The 22,740-nt window shown below is 42.4% G+C and overlaps 1 protein-coding gene across 1 annotated transcript in view; it reads right to left on the bottom strand.

Moving 5' to 3' along the window:
- Positions 1-22,740, bottom strand: part of LOC137428192 (protein Hook homolog 3-like) — a 64,018-nt gene that overhangs the window by 8,269 nt on the left and 33,009 nt on the right. The window contains exons 6-14 of the mRNA XM_078776936.1: positions 19,512-19,579; positions 10,519-10,578; positions 9,575-9,658; positions 4,892-5,046; positions 4,579-4,719; positions 2,630-2,831; positions 2,344-2,454; positions 1,973-2,045; positions 839-893 (exon numbers count right to left, since the gene is read on the bottom strand). Of these exons, the coding sequence (XP_078633062.1) occupies positions 839-893; positions 1,973-2,045; positions 2,344-2,454; positions 2,630-2,831; positions 4,579-4,719; positions 4,892-5,046; positions 9,575-9,658; positions 10,519-10,578; positions 19,512-19,579 (949 nt within the window). The remainder of the gene's footprint in view (positions 1-838; positions 894-1,972; positions 2,046-2,343; positions 2,455-2,629; positions 2,832-4,578; positions 4,720-4,891; positions 5,047-9,574; positions 9,659-10,518; positions 10,579-19,511; positions 19,580-22,740) is intronic.

The raw sequence follows: 22,740 nt of genomic DNA, 5'->3' as shown, positions 1-22,740 counted from the left end.
AGGGTGAAAACAACCTCCATCCACCTTTGGGGGCGGAGGTAATTACAGTAGACAATGGGAAATACATGGTTATGATAGGCGCTTTAACCTGAGTTTCCAGCATCACCAGCCACAGGTTCAGATCATAACGCTCAAATGACCAAGGAGTTTAATTAAACTCGAGATGAAGTAATATATTCGATTTTCACGCAGCTGGAGCTTCAGCAAAACTTCCAAAAAAAAAGCTTTCAGGATAGTAACAAGTAAAAGAAGATCTACAAGCATAGCCCACTTGCATGATGAAACTGGAAGGGCACTCGGGAGAGCGCATACCTCCACCAAGTTGAACAGTCCACATTTTGTATCCACTGAAAGGCCGGATTTGGATTCAGACCTGAACCAAAATCTAATCGGTTTGTTCTTGTCACTTACCCAACTCATCCATCAAGTTTAGTCATAATCCATCCACAAACTTTTGAAAAATCATGCCACATATATATATATATATATATATATATATATATATATATATATATATATATATATATATATATATATATATATATATATATATATACATATATATATATATATATATATATATATATATAAATATATAATATATATATACATATATATATATATTATATATATATATATATATATATATATATCAGTTTTGCTTTCTCAGTTTCTCAAGTTTCAGTCGAATATGTTAAAGTGTATGGGAAAAAAAGTGCAGAAAAGCACAAGTGGGATGGACACGACAGACAGATGGATGGACGGAGAGCAAACCTATTGTCCCCTCGTGGTCGTGGACTAATAAACACGGTACGAACAAGCTGGAAGCTCATCTCACCTGACATTTCCAGGAATCATCTCTTTCGCAAGGTTGTTCGAATCACTTTCCAATTCTGTAAGTGCAGGTTGTTGGTAAATGGACAAAATCCAGACCTTGCATCAAAACTTGCTTAAAGTGCAAAGTATTGCACAATGATGAGGTGAAAATGAACGAGCACTGTGAGAAGATATGTGCAGAATGTCAACTTTTCATATTCCAAGATTATGGTCCCTGACAGATGGATTGGCAAAGTAAAAGTCTAAAAAAGGGAAATCTATAAAGTACATACTTGTAGGTGTGGGGGAGTAAATCGAGAAAATTCACAGAAAGAAGAGGGGGAGGACAGGAGAGAAGAGGTTTATGAGTCTACATGTAGGAGTTCAAGTTATTGGCTTAAGATACAGCCACATGGATGGTTCACATGTACAAAACCTTTTGCAAGAGCACATGGATCTGCACACATTAGTCCAAGAACTTCATGAACCGCCTCATAAAGGGAGTGGAGAGAGATGGGGAAGGAGTAGAGGGGAAATAGGAGTAAGCAGAGGGTTTAGACCCTAAAGGAAGAAATCAAGTTAAAGAAGCAGAATCAGTCACAGTGGTACTTTATGGTAAAAGTACTGCAAGAAAGATTTTCCAAAGACCAACACCCACAAGTGATCTCTTTCGTGTATCGAGGTTTATAGAAGCTTAAATCGACAACCTGTTTTTGATCGTTTTTTGCATTCGGCCTCATCAGCAAGACAAGTTGTTGATGCAGGGCTGATGTCGGCCAAAGAGAAAATCCACTTTAAAGATGCAAATTACAATTTAATAATCAAAAACCTTTGTTGAAATCTAGGAATGAAGCAAGAGCTAGGAAAAACGAAATTATAACAAATAGAGACCAAGTGAGTAAAAGGAAAATTAACAATCCCGTGTTCACCATTCATGGCTATGAACCACTATTGTTGAAGGATGAATCAAACAGGAAAAAGGTCAACCAAAAATAGCTACCGATCCAGGGAGATATAACCACAGGATAGGCGAACAATTGTTGCAACTACAAGATGCTCGATTATGTGCTCATGACAAATACGAGTTGTGGTTCAGCAGAGGTCTTAAAAAAAAAAAAAATGGAAAACAAAATAAAGGTCTTCCAATCCACGATACCTGCAGACTGGAGTTGGGTGCAGCGGAGCTCTTCATTGTCTTCCTTGAGGTTAGCTCGCTCCACCAGCAACCTCTACCCGCAGAGAAATGGGGCAATCACAGTATTATGCATTGCCCTGTCATCCCATCACAACATTGAGCAACCACCAAAAGGAAATAATGTTAACTGCTCTTATTATACCGAACACGATGCATACAACATGTGGAGAACCAAAGCAGGAAAAAGAGGAGCAGAGGGTCGATGGGTGTAGAAGAGCTCACAAACAAATGGGAGACACCATGAGTAAACAGTGGGCTGCAGTATTGAAGATTGTGGAAGAGAAACATACAAGACTCGGGAAGATAAACAAAATGCACGCGCATCTCAATACCTCCCTCTCTTTCTGTAGTGCATCGTGTTTCTCTTGCAGCGTTGAAATACGACTGGCCAGATGCTCATTGTAAGACCCAGAAACTTGTAGTCGTTCCTCTAGTTCGATCACCTCGAGAAGCAAGAGAAGAGAAATGCGTAAGATTTAGAGGAAACGTTATATTCGCATCTTACAGGTTTGCTTGGAAGTCAATCTCAAACTATGGCCATATTTATAGACAGAGCAAACGAAGAAACGCAAAAGGTGCAAAAAGGAATGGTCAGGCATACACGGGTGATAGCAATACCTGATTGCGTACAACCTCAAGCTGGCTCCGAGCACTTTGCGCAAGCTGCAGTTCCGTAGACAAAGCAGTGGCTCGATCCTGTGCTTGTGCATTTCTCTCTTCCAGCAGCTTCACCTGACGCCGCAGCTCCCCAAGCTCAGCAAGGCGTTGACGATAGCCTTCCACCGTAGCCTCGAGCTGTGGCAAGCGTTGTGCTTCCACTCTGTGCGGAGAGAAACATAATTTGCTCTGTGAAAATTACAATTCCGAAATTAACTTATTTGGAGAACAAAATAAATAAAAGTTTAACCATTCCAATTGCTCTTCTTTCTGAAAACAGTAATGTGGCAGGCTTTGTGCTTGTCCCGGGTGTTTGCCAATGACATTTCAGATGCTACAACTGTTTTAGCAGCTGCTTGGCCAGCGATAAAGCAGCTTTTATTTTCTATCCAATCTAAAGAGTGACTAACAGTTTGAGTTTTACAAACTGCACTTGAGGAGACAATTAAATAATTTTGTTACAACTGTCTATAATATCTTGGAGTCTTCAGCATTCCTCAATTCTCCAAAGTTATGGAAAGAATCACCACTTAACCATAACAAGTTTTGTTGCTTCACATGCGATACAAAGTAAAGTGGACGCTCTCATATCCAGAATTCCCATATTCGATCACTTCCACAGAGCACTTAACATTTATATTTTGCTGCAGTGGGCACATGCAGAGTGGCGATCACAGCTGTGATTGGCCCGCTATCTCCCACTCGCTCATTAGCAGACCAAATCATTGACGTAGTCCAGGATTCCTCCCTACATTCAACCACATTCTGGGATTCCATCTGTTGGAAGCCGTTGTATGTGCTTTATAGCAATCTTTCCGAATTATTATTAATTTTATTCCTCGTCATCGAAGAAAAGTACCTCAAAAGCGCAAGCGTGGTGACGATGATCCAAGAAAAAGTGCCTGATGGGTGTGAATGTGAAAGACGATGCCTGTGAATACGATAGAAAGGGTGAGCGTTTGCATAAACTAACCAAATAAATCAGTGCTGGTCTTTCTATGGTGCAGGACTGGGTAAAGCAAGATTGGAAGTAAGACGAAGACAATATGTGAAGCTCAAAGTGTGGATACGGAGATGGCTTATACCACGACCCATGGTGGACAACTTATTCCAAGACTTGCTGATAGCCAAACAAAAGCATAAAAACACAAGGAGCTGCTACACTAGGTTCCCCACCTTTTGGATGGTATGAGAAATAGATCTGTGTAATACGAAAGCCAAATCTTGAACCGTTTTGAAATATCGCATACGCAAGCCAAGCTACCGAGATGGTTGTCATGGCAACACAATTTAGCCAATCTCCGCTGTGATCTAATCAGGTCGAGATAACATCATGAGGAATAGATATCTGCAATATGAAAGCTAATTCTTCAATGTTTTTTGAAGTATCACATACACAAAAGTACATGACGGATGATTGGTAATGGATGGAGGATCAGTCGGTTGGAGTTCTTTTTAACGTCCCCCGTCTCCAACCTTGTCGGAGGGGCAGGGGACTAATATATATATATATATATATATATATATATATATATATATATATATATATATATATAATAAATTACCGACTTCAGATCCCTAAGCACTTCTACTTCTACTGATGAACCCACCTCAGTCACTGAGTCACTCAACCCAGCTGCATCACAGCCTCAAGAAAAAGTTTTCAAAATATATTTTTCATCAAAATCCTTTATTTATGACTATTTCTATACCTAAAAATCTAAAGTGTACGTATTGTCGCTATTACTGTAAATACCTCCTATCAACCGACCTAATACCACGACTTTTTTTAAAGTGTGGGGAATTGTGTACCCTGACCCATATCCAGATTTTAAATGATTTGAACAGCCTGAGGAACAGTTCCATTGGGATACGAGAGCTTCTACTTTAGTCCGAGCAAGATGTCTGACCGTGCAATCTCCAGCTCGTCATGGAGCCTCTGAGCAGCCGTAGCTTTTGCCGCCAACTCTCCATGCTCCTCCTGTCGTTCTGCTATAGTACGTTCCAGCTCTTCACATCGCACACGATACTCGTCCTTTGTCACCTCCAGCCTAAAAAAATGGACACATTTCCAAAATTACCTGAGAATCCTTAAATAATAAGCCAAAAAGAAGGATTAAACGGCCATTTCTCAGGCTTTCATGCCGACAAGCTGATTTAGCTGTCTCTTAAGGAGCAACTGAAAAAAAAACAAAAAAACCTTTTACACAATTATACCAGTACCTGAATGTCTCTTCTTGTAACACCTCAAACTGACTCTGCAGGTTCTGTTGCCTGCGTTCTACCGTGCCTTCACCAATGTCAGATCGGTTGAGCTGATCTGTGAGAAGTTCTTTGTCTGCCAGAAGATTATTGCGTTCCTCCATCAAAGCACACACCTACAGGACAGGGTGGTGGTGGGGTTCAAGGTTAACCAATCCATTAGGTAAACGGTTTCAGCAAATAGTCAGGTTCACTATGTTTTTTCGTTCAAAATCATGGTAGATTAGCAAACCTATACATTTTTGGAAACGTTATTACATGGAAAATCTGAAAATCAATGTTTACATTTGCTAATTCCGACCAATTCGATTCGACCAATCGACCAATTCCATTCGACCAATTCGACCATTCGACCAATCGCTTCGATCGACCATTCGACCAATTTGATTTGCCAATCAATTTGACCGACCTTTGCTTGTGTGGAACAGACTGTGAAAACGATGCGGACTATATTGTCGGATACGACACACAGGACAGTGATGACGAACTCTAAATGGCATATTCTGTAATCGTGTATGTTTGATGCCATTGACTGCCTGTGTATATTTTGTCATTGACTGCCTGTGTAGATGTGAAGTTATACTGACTGCATGTGTATATATGATTTTGCTGACTGCCTGTGTATGTTTGGTGATATGAATTATTGTGACACATTTTGATGTTATTAACTGCCTGTACAAAATGATAACATGTATTTGATTATGCAACTTATTGCGAATATAAAAACTATTTTGCAATTCAAAACCTTTGATTCGTGTCTTACCATTCCCCATAGCACTAATTTGATACTTTCATTGGATTCCTTGTCCCTGAAAATATAGGTTTAGTATATTTTAAAAAGTTTTTAGGGTAATTAGAGGCAGAAATAGAACAAAATATGTATTTTACAGTGGCCATTTTGAAAATCCAAAATGGCCGCCATACAGGTATCTCTCCAAATGTAAACATTGATTTTTAGTTTCCTTATGCTATAACCTTTCCAAAAATGTATAGGTTTGCTAATCTACCATGATTTTGAACGAAATATAATTTATTGACATAGTGAACCTGACTAAAATAATAATCTATAAAGAATGGAGCAGGTGTATGTATGTATCATCTACTCCTCCGACGGGACTTAATCGAGTAAGTTGAAACGTTGAGGGATTAATGAGGGCACCCTGAAGGTGTGCTTGTGCAAGTTTCGTTTGATTCCATTAAGTTTTGAAAAAAAATAATAATTCACCCATCTTGACATTTTCTTCTTTTGGGGCAAGGGTGTGTGCAATTGGAATAATCCAAACGATATATCCACGATGTATTATTTATTCACATAAGCAGTAGGTATGTTTTCGCTCAATATACATAACCTGGGTAATTATATTTTCATGAGAGATCGAGGCAGGTCTGTTACCTATACACTGCCAAAGAAAGGAATGTGCCAGAAGAACACGTTTCATGCTTGGAACAAGACCGCATGTAGGGTTGGTACTCTGCTATGGTATGAATAATAAATTACAACATAGCCACCCCTCCCGCCTCCCCGCGGCTCCCGTAGGGAGCGGGTGCCTCTCATAATAATAATAATAATAATAATAACTAGAACTGCCACTTTAAAACTGCTGGCAGTGATGACCGGTTTACTCGCACCCACTTTTGATACAACCCCACTTTTGATACAACCCCACTTTTCATACAACCCCACTTTCATTGGACATGCTTTGACACAACCCCCTTGGATACAACCCCGACACACACACACACACACACACACACACACACACACACACACACACACACACACACACACACACACACACACACACACACACACACACATCCCCCCTACCCTCTCCCACACCCCTCCCCCCACACCCCTCCAAACACACACACACACACACACACACACACACACACACACACACACACACATCCCTCACCCCCCCCCCCCCACACACACACACACACACATCCCTCCCCCCACACACACACATCCCCCCTACACACACAACACACACACATACACACACACACATCCCCCCTACCCCCACCCACACCCCTCCCCACACCAAACACACACCCCTCCAAACACACACACACACACCAACCCCCCCCCCCCCCCACCTACACACACACACACAAACACATGCACACATCCCCCCACCCCAACCCACACACACACACACACACCCAACCTCCCCTCCTCCACACGCACACCCCCCCCCCCCCCCCACATACACACATATCCCCCCCCCCCCCCCAACCCACACACACACAGACATCCACACACACAGACATCCACACACACAGACATCCACATCCACACACACATCCCCCCCACCCCATCCATTTTTAAAAATATTTTCATTTAATTAACGATATCTGCCACCCGTGGAAGAACGTCCTGCCGTGGCATGACGTCTTCCGTGGCCCGTGCCGTATGTCAGCGGAGAACGAAGTATCCCGTCGATCGAACTTGGTCAAATTTTTCATGATTGTCACCAAATTTGTTGTGGTATTTTGTTAACTCATCCGAGGCAATATGACAATCGAAATCCGATTTGAAATCGGAGCCAAATTGACGCCGTAAGGTCTGCCTGCACGTGTGGATATTTTACCTGTGGAAGATTCACTTTGGAAATGCGACCCATTTAAAATGTTAGATTTTGGATAACTTCATCATTTTAAATCGGATTTCCACAAAATAAAGGTCACCATTGCTTGCAGATACCTCTCTTTCTCCTTAAAATTGAAGACAGGATGAACTTCAGAGCGAGAAATAAGCCGAGGCGGCAGAGAGTTTTACAATGTTATTTTCCAATGTAAATGACAATATCGTGTAGTTTTACGAAAATTCATCACAATTTGCCCAGATTTGTTGCATTCGAATGTTAACACCCTCCAGCGACTGCCAAATCCGAAGACAATTTAATTTCGAGCTACCCTTAGCTCGTGAGGTGGTTATGTCACATGGCCTGGTCAAAAAAAGATGTGGTGCTTCTTCTTCAGGCAATAACAACTTCTAGTTTCCAGACCGTACATCCAATCATCTTGAGATTTTGCACACTTGTTACTCTTCATGACTTCTACTAGAGTATGAAGTTTCACGTCGATCAATAAAGCGATTCAAGAGATATCCATTAAAAAAAAAAAATTCGTTTAATTAACGATATCTGCCAAACCACGTGACCTATCGCAAATTCTAAAATGACATTTTAGTAGACTGACATGCTGAACAGATCTGTGAAGTTTCTCCTCGATTGGATCAAAAATGAGGGAGGAGCTAGGTTTTAAAGGTTCATGCTTTAAACCATCATAACTCTGAAACCATGTGTCGGATGACGTCGCCCTCGCTGACGTTTTTGTTCGGCATGGGCATGCGATTCTGCTTGCAAAGTTTGGCCTCGATCTGTTCAGCCGTTGCAGAGAAAAAGGGTTTTTCGTGTGTTCACGAAAAACAATATGGCGGCTGAACCACGTGACCTACTTCGTCATATTTATGATTAAAATATTCTACAGACCGAGTCCCTCCTATGGTGAAAATTTTATCTCAATCGGCCCTATTATTGCAGAGAAAATGTTTTTTAAAGGAAATTAAAACTTAAAATGGCAATAGCACTGGGAGACGTGGCCTGGAAGGAAAAATGGTGTGTTTCTTCTTCTTTCAACAATAAAGACTTATAGCTTCGAGACCGTACATCCAATCATCTTGAAATTTTGCACACTTATGCCGCTTGATGAGAGCTACATTCCATTAAAAATTCAAATCGATACATGCAGTGGTACAAGAGTTACAAGCTTTTTAAAATTTAACTTCCATTATTTATTGCGGCCAAACCATGTGACTTATCAAAACATCTCAAGTAACGATGAAACAACCCCCCATGAGGAACATTTGTGTAAAGTTTCCACTCGATATCTCCACAAATTATGGAGGTGATTCCATTTCTAGTTTGAAATTTTAAAACGTCATAACTCTGAAACCACGTGTCGGGTGACGTCGAGCTCGCTGACTTTTTTTGTTCGTCATGGGTATGCGAATACGCATGCCAAGTTTGGGCTCGATCCGTTCAGCCGTTGTGGAGAAAAAGGGTTTTTTGTGTTTTTTCACGGAAAACAAGATGGCGGCCAAACCATGTGACGTATGACTTCGAAAATTTTCGCATTCTGAGTTTTTTTTAACTAAGCATCTGGGAAAAAAATCCCATTTTCCGGGGAGAAAATTTTTTGTTTGACGAATTCTTACCTCTTAACGTTAGCATTTTTAATATACTCGATACACATGTCTTTTGTTCCCATTGAAGAGTTCTTTAGAATGAGCCATTCCTCAAATTTTTCCATTGAGCCGTTGCGGAGATACAGAGGGGAAAAGTTGAATTTGTTTTACAAGATGGCGCCCACACCACGTGACCTATGACGTCATAATTAGCATGAAAAAATTCTAGGAGCCGAGAGGATCATTTGATGAAAATTTCCTGTCAATCCGACCAGCGGTTGCTGAGAACATTAATTATGAAGTTTTCGGAGGTGCAAAATAGGGCGGAAGAATAATAATAATAAAACTCTAGCAGTAATAATAGGTTTCTCTCCATTTCATGGAGAGTAAACCTAATAATCCAATAAAACAATCAAAGCGTTCCTAGCTTTTGGTATTACACTTGGTACCTGGCGGTCAAACTCATGACATCTCTGGGCCATTTCCTCTTTTTCACTTTGTGCCTCGCTCAGACTTGCCAGTGCCTTCTGCAGCTGTACACCATACGGTTAGAAACAACATGTACACCCAGTCAATGCATCAAGACATCATTCACAGCACCTGTATATTTTACAAAGCCCAAAACGCAGGAGCATAAACTAGGTATTGCAAAAATTGGAATACAAAAGAAACACGCATCTCAGAAAGTACTTTGAGCCTGGTTTTTCAACAATTAAACATGAAGGTGGTTCTGCATTTTGCACCACAAAGGGCTCTTTTCACTGCGAGAACAACATATTTGACTCAACATATCCTCTAGAAGACAGCATTCATCATCATCCCCATGACACCAACTGTTTTTTGTTTTTTTTCATTTCTCAAATTCTGCAGCAGCTCCATTAGTGCATCTTGTTCATAGCTGATTTTGACATTCTCTAGAAGAGCGGTTTACCATCATCCATCAATTTTGATCAGTGGGGAAATAACATGCCGTCATCATACACAAGCATGAAAAATAAAATAAAGTGGTCAGGGCATGCAGACATACACATGCACACAATCAGAAAGTAAGAGGGTTGGGTGGGGTGATGTTAGGGCTACAAAAGATCAGGGGAGATGGTGGATGACATGTGATGAGTGCATTGCCTGCTTGAAGCCCTGGATGGAAGGGTTGGATTTAACAGCCTCAGGAAGGTAGTTCCACAAATGGGAGAAAAAAAGGAAGGAAAGGATTGTGGAATGAGCCTGGATTTTAGGAGTCGAAACAGGAGGGTGTGACTGAAAAGATACGTGGAATGTGGGAGTTGCTAGGGAGGGTCAGAACGCGCGTGTGCATGCACACACCTAGTACGACAAGCTCCTTTGATAGCCTCAGCGATTGGATAAAAGGCAGCAAATGCTGAAAACTACTCACTTCTGCTTCAAGCTCAGGCCGTCTATCCATCATCGCACACTCCGATTCATTCTTGAGAAGCTGATGGAGGAAAAAATGTTTTAAAGCTAAATATCCTAAACTTGGCTCATCAAATAAATTACAATCGGACATGAAACATTTGCGATAAAATTTATCTGCAATCTATTGTTATTGTCTCATTGGTCATGAAAACTGTGCCACCTGTTGGAAGGAAAAAAAAAGGTCTCCATATCTATCTGGTTAATTCGGCATTTAAAAACATAACTGCAGCGAACTCGCCTGACAGAATTGTCCGAGCCAATCAAGGAATTAGTTTCACAAGCGCTTAAGCATGATCCCCAAACTGCCCATCTAGTGGATTTGCAAATTTCCTATGCGCTACGGAGCCAGCTTCCGATGGCCAGAAGTTCTTATTCACAAGGCATCCCAACAAAATGGCCAATGGTATAAGAATTGCATGGCCGCAAGCGGAAAATACAGGTAGTTAAAAATGAATGATGAAATAAATACCCAATGCTCCCTCTGGACTTTGGCGGATTAAACAGATCTTAATCCTTTCACGCAGGGGTCACGAGACAGAGAAATAGTGGGGCAGATAGGCAAACCAATTGTGCATTTTATGACTAAAGCATGAAAGTTTCAGCATATAATCTACATACCCCAAGGTTTTATTTCAGACGTGGAGGCAATTTGTATCTGACCTCTGGTGACCTTGACAGGTCATTGACCTCAGCATCGTATTTTTCCAGTTTTTGCCCCCATCACTTCATTATAATCATGTATATCTTTGCCAAAATTGCATTTTTGTTCTAATAAAGATGCTTACCTACCGTACCAAGTATTTGCGTTTATTTCCGGGTGTAAATAACACCTTAAAACTGCCCCTCCGATGAGATCAAATGAATTATTAATGAAATTTCACTTATTGAACATGTTTGCATTTAGTGTTGCTGCATAAAAATTGATAAAGACTTGTTAAATATACACCAACAATGTGGTATGTTCTTGTGCATTACAGGATAATCCCTCTGCATGCCTCAACTAGCTCCTGGTACTCTGGTCTGCACTCTTCAGAACTGTAGTGGTGGTGCAAAACCTATAGAACCCTAGACTTAGACACTTGGACGCCTTCCGTTCTTACCCTTCTATTCTACTTCTGGTGTCTGCTTCTTTGTCACAATGTCAAAACGCCATATACCGATTGATCCTGCCCAGCCTTCTACATCTAAGCATCCCAAACCACGTTGCACCACTAACTGGGAACTCTGTGCTCTCTGCAAAATCTGAAAATGCTTTTGTTTTGTTTTTTTGTAAATAAAAAATTTAAATCATAAATTCATGTTAAATTATAAATAAATAAATAAATAAATCTGAAATGCCTCCACGTCTGAAATTAAACTTCATGGTTTATAAAAACACTGGAGAAAATTTCATGCTTTAGTCATAAAATGCACAATACCTTCCATATATGAGCTTATCTGCCCCACTGTTGGTGTCCCTTAAACAGGTAACAACTTTAATTTATTGCATACAATAAGCATACAACAAAACTTCAGTTTAATACTGAATCGTTTGAGTAATATTTGAATTTTGTCTCATACTCAGCATGTTCACCTTCTTTCAATACACATCAAGAGACGTTGAATTAAATTATCCATAAATTTTGCAGATAGCAAAATAGATTCCCTGAATAGCATAAGCGATGCATTCTTGTAGCTCTGCTTATTCACATAAGCTCGGTCCTTGATGAAATGCCACAGAAAAAAAAAAAGTCATGTCCGGAATCTCAGTGGCCTAGTAATGGGTCCACCCTAGCCAATCCATTTGTTAAGAAACTTGAATGAAGGTATTCACAAACAGCTCGTTCATGGGAAAAAAAATAAGAAAACAAACGTCCAATTGAAAGAAGGTGCACATACAGTCGTGGCCAAAAATATTGGCACCCTTGCACTTTTTTCAAACTCACAATTTTCTCTTAAAATAAGTTGAAATAGACAAAAGTATTTGGTCTCCACAATTCTCTATTTCACACTGTTAATATTACAGAACCTTTGTTTTTGATTCAGAACTCAATATATTGTTGCGGTTCTCTCGCCGGCCTTCTTCCCCTTATCAAGGGGGGATTAATCCCCTTGTCTTTACTGGCCTGGCGGAACCGAGACTTATTACGTCCTTTCCGGGCGAGTGCAAAATAGGGTTTCGGGACCAAATTCTCGCTCGTACCTAAGTACTTGTGCCGCCACGGAAACGAGGTAGCAAGCCTCGCACGAACCACATGAGGTTGGAGTACGCCGAGCGGTTTGCGTACATGTGATCCACGCAGTCTTAATTAGTGGAACCTGATTGGAGCGATCTTATTCATGCCACGCTTAGTCAAATGGAGAAATCACGGGAACGATCGAATCAAGAAGAAAGGAAGAACAGATGGGTTTAATGATTCCCACACGTATTTACAGTTCAGGACGAAGAGACACAGAGAAATCCTTATACAGTCTTAACTTATCCCTGGGCAATGGGCCCGTCTCACTCACACTCGCACAGGGGATTGCAGATGTCGATGTCACAAACGCGCCGATGTGGTCGTCCAGGATTGGCCCCGTCCGGCTCTCCGTGGTCCACGTGTGTCCGCGAAGATGGTGATCGGCGAAGACAGGGACTCGTAGCGCGTCTCTCGAACGAAGGCGATATATCGGGCGGAACAGCAAGGGGCGGACTTTTACGGCAAAGGGCGGTTACTCAGCCGTTCTCATGCAAGTATGGCAAGGCGCATCAAGCTCATCAAGCACCGCGCGTTCTGGCTGTAAGTTCTCTTTAATGTCTTCCTCCCTCTCGACAAGACCTTCGGGTTCTCCAGCGCTAGTCCTCTGCTTCAGTCCTTTCGAAGGCTTTGTGCATCGGGTTATATAGGTAAGCCCCGCGAACCTTCTGAAACTCACCAGACCTCTCACCACGCCCTCTGACGCCACCACCTCTGAGCCCTGATTGGCGGCTCATGCTTACAGTCATCGCTCCTGCCGCTCCACCTCGACACCGCCCCGATCCTCCTCGCCTCCCTCGTGTTAACTCGCCCAAAATGAACCAACGTTAACAAACTGTATTGAAGCTACAGACGTAGGATGACCGGTGGGAGTAGGGCCTATTTTCCTGGCTTTACACAATGCAGAATTAACACTGGAAAGGGCCTATTCTCACACATACTAAGAAATAACTATACTACAAATGAGGCGACATGTTGCTTGTGTGACCATCTATGGGGGGCAAACCTTTAACCTTTATTAGGCTCACTTTACAAACCTCAAAACCATAGCAATATCCTTTCAAATCAGAAAATAAAAATAAACGGCATTGACAAAATTATTGACACCATCGACTTAATATTTCGGAGCACAGCCTTTGGACAAAACAACTGGAGTCAAGCGCTTCCCATAGCCATGAATGAGCTTCCTACACCCCTCTACTGGCAGTTTGGCCCACTCATCTTACGCAAACTGCCACAGTTCTCCCAGATTTGAAGGGTGCCTTCTCCCAACTGCTGTTTTCAGATCTTCCCACAGGTGTTCAATGGGATTTAGATCTGGACTCATTGCTGGCCACTTCTGAACAGTCCAGCGTTTTGTCTTGAACCATTCCTGGGTGCTTTTTGAAGTACGTTTGGGGTAATCATCCTGCTGCAAGACCCAGTACATTCGACGGTGACCCAGCTGTCTGACACTGGGTTCAACATTGCGCTCCAAAATGCCTTGGTAATCTCCCGATTTCATGATGCCATGCACACATTCAAGGCACCAGTGCCAGAGGCAGCACAGCAACCCCAAAACATCACTGAACCTCCTCAGTGTTTGAATGTATGGAAGGTGTTCTTTTCTTTGAAGGCTTCATTTTGTTTTCTGTAACCAGAGATGATGTGCTTTCCCAAAAAGCTCTAATTTGGTCTCATCTGTCCACAGGACATTCTCCCAGAAGGATTTTGGCTTGTTCAGGTGTGTTTTGGCAAACTCCAGTCTGGCTTTCTCAGGAGTTGGGTCCTCCTGGGTCTCCTACCATAGTACCCCCTTTCATCGAGTTGGCAATGGATGGTGCGAGTCAAAATTGTCATACCTTTTGTCTGAAGGTCAGCTTGAATCTGTTTGGCAGTTGATCGAGGTGCTTTCTCCACCATTCAAACAATCCTTCGCTGCAATCTTCGATCAAGTTTTCTCTTGTGGCCACGTCCAGGGAGGTTGGCCAACGTGCCATGGGCCTTAAATTTCCTGATAACATTGCGTATGGTGGACACAGGAGCATCAAGGTCTCTGGAGATGGACTTGTAGCCTTGATTGTCCATGCTTGGCTACAATCGTGTGTCTGACCTCCTCGGACAATTCTCTGGTTTTCTTTTTCTCCTTGCTCATTCAGGTACACACAGTGACACAAAACAGCAGAATGACTCCTTTTCTCTATTCAAACTGGTTGAATGAGTGATTTTATATTGCAGGCACCTGTAACTCACCATAGGTGAGTTAAATTTCAAAGTAAAGGAGAATCACCTGCTTGAAATCTAATTATTTATTACAACTTCTAAAAGGTGCCAATAATATTGTCTGGACCATTTTAGGATATCTGTGTGGAATAAGCTAAGATTTAGTAATTTTTTCAGCTTTTTTTGTTTTGTTCCACTGCACACCAAAGAAATACATCTGTGCATACCAAAAAAAATATTTAATTTCAACAATTTTCTGGAAGAAATGGTACATTATTTGAAAAAAGTGCAAGGGTGCCAATATTTTTGACCATGACTATCAAGTGCTAAACAAAACTGCAAACATTAAGGGATACCCTGTACATACATACATACATGCAAGATACATTTAATTTGTGTGTAACCTCAGTGCAAGCCAACTCCGTGTTTAAAGGTTGTTGTTTTTTCTTTGATCCAAAACGGCTGCCAGACCACGTGAGCGATGACATCATACATTTATATTCTCTAATATAATTATTGCGTAGATCATGCTCAATAAATTTAAAAATGATCAGACCAAGCGTTGTCCCTGTCAAATTATGACATTATAATTAAGACGTTTTAATTAAGACACCAATGATGTCATTGTTAACACTTATTTCCCCATGCGGAGCTCTTTACAATGAGCCATGTTTCAATTTTGTCCAGAGCGGTTTCAAAGATAGAGTTGCAACGTTTTACGAAAGATGGCGTCCATACCACGTGACCTATGATGTCATAATTATTAATAAAATTTAAAAATTTCTACAGGAGGTGCTCCTATGGTTAAAAAAAAAAAATTCGATTAGACCAGCAGTTGCCGAGAAAATGAATTTTTTTAATGCACACGCGCACGTACTCCACACATATGCAACCAATTGCCTAAACCTGCTTTTCGCTTCATAAGGACAGTGCAATTAGTTCGCAACAGCACTAGTTCAGTTCCTCATAAGCTGATAGTAGCCCTGCTGGAATTCATTGTGGTTTGCAGTGATCTGAAAACTCCTGGTGGAGTTTTTGATAAATCTGCTGTGTGGTTTACAATATCCAGTGCATGTTGCTAAGGGTGACGGGGACAAGGCGGCACTGCAACTTCTCCAGAGGTACTAGTTTCTGCAATGGAGATGCTCATCATCCAGCAGTTTGGATTGCTACAGCCACAGCCACACCAAGACAATTCATTCGTGCAAACCCAGGCCTATTTACCTCACTAAAATCCTCTTGTCCAATATTTGTTCCTCTGCTCTGTCCTTCGAGCCTCCCCAGGAACGCCAGGATGCACGTGTTCTTCCAGTTACCAACTCCCTCCAGGTTAGACTTTTAAAATCTAGCCCGAATGGACAACAAGTTTTTTTTTTCTCTCTTCGCTTCTCCCGTCCATGGAACCACATTCCAAAGGCCATTCTTTCCCACTCTTCTCTCCAGGGCTTCAAAAGTAGGCAAGAGAATGACACCTCATGTCATCCCCCGTCCTAACCAATGATCTTTATGGGTATTATTCCCATTAATCCTTCCTAGCAAGCCCCCTTACTTGCTGGTTTCAGTGTGTGTGTGTGTGTGTGTGTGTTCTCTCTCTCTCTCTCTCTCTCTCTCTCTCTCTCTCTCTCTCTCTCTCTCTCTCTTTCTTCCCCATCTGTTCATTCCCTTGCAGGTTGTGCCCAATTCGCCTATCACTTTTATCTTGCTCCACCACGAGCCTCATTCTTGTGGAGGGAAGGGGATCCAGCTCGGGTTGGTCCAACAAATCAGTGTCTTGGACGGGATTCCATCGCTCCCCTCTACCCACACCCCACTTCTCACCCCAACCCACATGGCATCACGTTGGAATCTGTGCTGAGTGAAGAATATTCTAATGACAGCAAATTGCCCACAAGTTGCCAGAAGCCGTCAATCCCTGCTCTCATGATATCCACCAATTTCTGACTTGTCAAGTTAACAAATTCACAACCCTAAAGATAATAATAATGATTATAACAAAGTAAATGAACCCCGTTTTAAAATTGTTTTAAAATCCAGAATCCAAAGTGATAGGGTTAACCCAGACAGTGGTCTCGAACAAGCCCACAGCACTGAGAGACAGCTGATCAATCTCCCAGGAGCGACCCAGAGATCTCCCACATCCAGGATGGTGTACGTGTACCCTCCCCCCTCCCCGCCGTCACAAAGTCAGGGCCACGAGTTAGAGTAAAAGACGAGCGCAGATGGAGAAGGGCCCGTCCATGGGACCGATCGGCATTCTGACCGTAACCGCACTGCCCTGACGAATCCGGGCAGCAGGGAAGAATGCGGAAGATTTTGCCCCCGACTTGCATTGTGGAGTACTCCCATGGTGAAGAGGCATCCCCCAATAGTTGCAGTGCAGGGATTGTCAATGCCTTTGAAATTCACCTGCAAAACACCTGGCGTTTGCGCCAGTGTATGCTTGTTTCGTTGGCAACATCATGCCGGTGCGTTAAATCACCTGTGACTAATCTGCTGGGATTCACAGCCTCAACGCAAGGCTGGTTTAAAGGAATTGAGAATGGTAATGAGAGAAACTCATGTTACTGTTGAGGCCTTTCATCTGACATCGATAAAAGCCCTCGGCGGTATACCTCACCCAGTCTCAATGGTGTAATAGTTAGAGCGTCTGCTCTGAGTCTGGTCGGGCGGAGGTTCGTACTCAACCCTGTCATGACACAAACTAAAATAGTTCTTTGCTTGACACAGAATTTAAGGACAGAGCATAAACAACTGCAGGTTGGCAACCATCGCACAGGATTGATGGGCCTGTGGCCTCCTCCTGTGTTTAAATTTTATCATAAACTAAGCTGCTCACACAGCAAGGTGGAATGAATGGAGAGAAGTAATTACTGATTGAGTAATTGGTTTGAAAATCCGCCCAACAACAGCTTTTTATGGGTGAAGCACAAAAATGTCAGAGGATACAATTATTAATCATGGAAATCCCAGATAGTCAAGATGGGAAAACAAGGCCTTGGTTGGACAATGTTTTAACAACACTGAAACGGAAATGGAAAGTCGACGACGTTGGAAACAGGTGTTTGGAAGGAGACCATTTTGAGCAGATCTCTTGAACAGATAGGCTTTGTGTCGAGTTCCACAAAACATTTTCCCGTCACCAACCGAGCTTGATCAATACAAAGCGACAACTTGTTTTTACAAGGACTAGGAGGAGTACCCAGTGCCGGGGGTGAGGGGCAGGAGAGGGAGGGGAGTGAGGGGTGAGGAAGTGAGTGGGGTGGGGGGAGGAGTGGAAGCAGGAGGGGTGGGAGAGGTGAGGGGAGAGGTGAGGTGAGGGGAAAGATATACTACAGATACATATTTAGGGGGGGGGGTGGCTTTGACAGGCTCCTCCGTTTTGGGGAAGGGGGGGGGGGGGGAGGAAGGGAAGTAGGAAAAATTTACCTGTGCAAAGAGTGATTTAACCTCAATGTTGTCCAGGTAAAAAAGGATATTGTAATACCCTCTGCCACCATCACCAGGTGGTGCTAGAGAATTTACACCCCCTCTCCCAGTCCCCCACACCTCCACATGAGGCCACGGCCACATAGCCTATGTTACCCACCATACAAAGTAGTATTCATATCCCAGGTAAAGTATACAAGTGTTTATAGCTGGGGTACCCGGCGTTGCTCAAGCAGAAAATAAACATCAACATATTTATGGGATTTATGGGAGCGATATATGGGTAATGAACGTAGAGCAGCAACGAAGGCTGGAAAGGGTGGAAATGCGAATGGTTCGGTGGATGTGTGGAGTATCGTTGAGAGAGAGGAAGACAAATGATGAATTGCGAAAGATGATGGGAATAGAGAGAGCCTGTGATTGATGCTGTGAAGAGGAACAGGTTGAGATGGGTTGGTCACGTGTTGAGGAAGGATGAAAGTGACTGGTTGAGAAGAGTGATGGAAATGAATGTAGAAGGAAGTAGAGGACGGGGAAGACCGAGAAAGACTTGGCTAAAGATGGTGGAAGAAGAAATGTGGGCAAGGGGTTAACAAGGAGAGATGCAGAAAATAGGGCAAAATAGAGAAGATCGTCATGGACCGCAAGGCTAACCCCCACTCTTGCAGGGAAAATGGCCTTAAAATGCATGTTGTTAGTATCCCTTTAATAAATGTCATCCCATATTCATGTTTTTTTTTTTTGCTGTTTTTTTTTAGCAATTACATCACCATTTCTTCTGAGCCCAGTAATTTGATGCCCAACTCCCACTTTGGGAAGTTGCTCGACTTATGGTTGCCCCGAGTTACTGACAATAATGTGTCAAAACATCGATGATCTGGTAGTCAACACTTGAGGAAAAGTAGTACTCAACACCAGTAGTGGAGTTCATGAAAGCATCAGGAGAGGTATACATTTGAAACTAATATGAAAAAAAAAAAATAATAATTGTAATAAAAATAAAAATTGTGATGTCACAAAAAACAAATACACAAGGCCCATGAAGGACTACTCCTGCAGTGGCCACCACAGTGCATCGTGATAGTTAACTCAAGGCCTAGGATCATACCTCTTGCAGTGCTGCCATCAACACATGCTGTACAGACTCTTCCAATCCCATGATCGCCTCAATGTAACCTGCCGTAAAAACAAATAATGCAAATAGATTTAATTAAACAAGGATGGCAGAGAAAAAGTTTATTACAAGCAAGAGAAACCATTTGTTAAACATTACATCCATCACATATTTACAATATTCAACAACAAGGAGAAAAACAAGACCACTGAACATCACCATTTCTTCATCACCAATTATACTCGACATGTGTATAGCAGACATAATCTGGATAATGTAATAATGTAGGCCTCTGGCAAGATATCATTTTCATAACTAGAACGGCACTCATTGGAGAGCATACCCCAACCAGGTGATGAGTTTATGTTTTGTATCCCTGAGTAAACCATAAAATCACAATACAGAATCACATTTGATCAAAATCATCCATCCACAACTTTGAGATATTCTGCTGTATATCGTTTTTGGCCCGATCTCCCAATGGTGAAGAAGCACTTAAATTCTACTAGCTGGATCAAGATCCGGATCCTAACCAAAATTGAATCGATTCTTCCATGTCACACACTCAACCTGTCCACCAAGTTTCGTCCAAATCCATACAAACAACTTTTTGAGAAATCCTGCTATGTATCGTTTTTGTCCCCATCACTCAATGGTGAAGAATCACTAAATTATACTAGCCGGATCCAGATCTTCACCAAAATCGAATCATTTCGTCCTTGTCACATATGCTACCTCTGCCATATTTCGTCCGAATCCGTCCACAACTTTTCGTGACATCTTGTTTACAGACAAACAAACAGACAGGGGTGAAAACAACCTCCATCCACCTTCAGTAGCAGAGGTAATGAAAGGAAATGTGTGTCCATTGGTCAATGCATCTCCTCCAAAACTATGAAACCTAGCATCCCCAAACTTTGCATGCTTACAAATTTACAAATGCTTACAAATTTACAAAAGTGCATGAATTAAAAGTGGGTGTTTGTATAAATCGAAACACCGAATTTTAAGATAATTAACCAGCTTATTAAATTACAACAAAATCAGGCTTTATTCTCGGTCAGCCTGCTATGCCTCATAGGGGTCTTGCATGCTTGGCCTGCTCAAAAACGCCTCGACTTGGAACATGCCGCAACGGTTTCTGCACTATTAAATGCTCAATTATTTTTCACTTTCCTCACACATCATTGAATGTCTGATCTTCATACTACGAATCGCTGTATACATCACTTTTGTAGATACCAGCTATCGCTTGCCAAGCCAGCCGTTCCTTAACCATTATGTTTGAATGCTTGCTTGCGTGCTTAAGCCTCATGGTGCAAAAGTTGCAAAACCCCTTTTAAAGGTGTAAAAACAGATCCTTGCAACTACAGACCAATCAGCCTGCTCCCAATCAGCAAGGTCATGGAATCCATCACTTCTGATATTAAATCCTTCCTCTTCTCCAATGGCTTGATCTCCAATCATCAATTTGGTTTCAGACCAGGTCATTCTACTCTGGACATGCTGCTTCTGCTGTCTCAACGATAGATGGAGGCCCTCAACGCCAAACAGGAAATCAGAGCTGTCTCCCTTGACGTATATCGAGCCTTCGATACGGTCTGGCACCCCGCTCTGCTCACCAAACTCTCCTCGTATGGTATCCATGGAAATCTCCACGCATGGCTTGCGGACTTCCTTTCCAGTCGCAGTCAACGTGTGGCCCTGAATGGATTTCTCTAATCTCCCCTTCCTGTTCAGGCTGGAGTTCCCCAAGGCAGTGTTCTGGGCCCTGTGCTTTTTTCTGGTCTTCATCAATGATCTTTCCGACTCAAGAAAATCCTCTATCTCTTTGCTGATGACCACTCTCTGCCGCTCCATATCCCAACCCTCAGATCGGCAGGCAGCAGCCTCTTCACTCTGCAGACCTGGACAAAATCATAAACTGGTCAAACGAGTCGAACATGTCTTTCAATCCTGACAAATCTCACACTCTTATTATGTCTTTCCAAAAAGACCGTCTGGAAAACCCTCCCATCTACTCACTCAAAAATCCTCTCCAAGAAGCTTTTTGGTCTATCTGCCATGATCTTTCCTGGGAAAACCACATTTTCAAGCTGGCCTCCAAAGCCATTCGCTAACTGGGCATCCTTCATCGTGCGAAGTCCTACCTTGGCACACCTGAGCTCCTCACCATAAGGCTTTCATGCATAGCTCAATGGAATACTGCTCTTCCCTATGGGCTGGTGCTCCTGCCTCACACCTAGCTCGACTTCACACTGTAGAAACCAAAGCTTTCAGGAACATTGGTATCTCCTGAAATGAAGCCGATTCTGAGAGCCTTTCACTCTCTCTCACCGCAGGCAGGTTGGTGGTCTTTGTCTTCTCCCGACTTCTCTCTGCCCTAGCTCCCCCATCTCTGTCTATGCTCTGTCTCCAAAATATCCCTGCAGGATGCACAATAACTGCCAGCAAACCTCTTCTGGTGAAACTGCCAAAATCAAGACTCTCTGCTCACGTTCACTCTTTCATTCGTCTTTTTTTCCTGCCTCTGGAACAAACTCCCTCTCTCTCTTCAGGTATTTAAAACAGCTGTTCACCACCATCTCTTATCTTCCCCCATCCAAAACCTTGATCTTTTTTACCCGTTAATACACCCCAAATCCACATCTTTCAATCCCCGACTTCATTCCTGAAATTCCTTGTAGTGTCAATTTGTTTGGTGCTGTGTACCCCTTCCCCTCCCCCCCAGCCCTCTCCCTTTGAACAGATCTCCTGATGTCCCTGTTCTTTACTGTTGTTCTTGTGTGCTTCCCTCTCTCTCCCCATCTCGTCTCCCCCTCCCTTTATCGTTTTAAGTGGCCGTTTATGTTTTTTTGTGTTTTATGTGCCAATATGTGTTTGATTGGCTAGCTCTTAAACGAGCCTCGATCTTGTATACAAAAAAAAAAAAAAAATGGTGAGCGCTCAAACAGCTTCTATGTTCGTCCACATTTGGTATCTCAGCAGTCGTTTTTGAAAATAAAATACAAATTGACATTCAAGACGCAATATTAATGTGATAAAACCATCCGTTGGAGTGTGAAAATACAGTAGTCACACGGCTTCTGAATTATTCGCACCGTGACCATGTAGACGTCATTTTGACCGATATTATGCTCTGCATTCAATCAAGGCATGAAAGTGGGCCAGCTGCCATGTAGAAGACAGCCTTCAGGTCAAGATCCATGCATAGCACATACCT

The sequence above is a fragment of the Myxine glutinosa genome, chromosome 1 (assembly GCF_964187855.1).
Source record: "Myxine glutinosa chromosome 1, kmMyxGlut1.1, whole genome shotgun sequence".
NCBI lineage: Eukaryota > Metazoa > Chordata > Myxini > Myxiniformes > Myxinidae > Myxine > Myxine glutinosa.
Note: the sequence above shows the minus strand (reverse complement) of the source record. Positions and strands in the feature narration are given on the sequence as shown.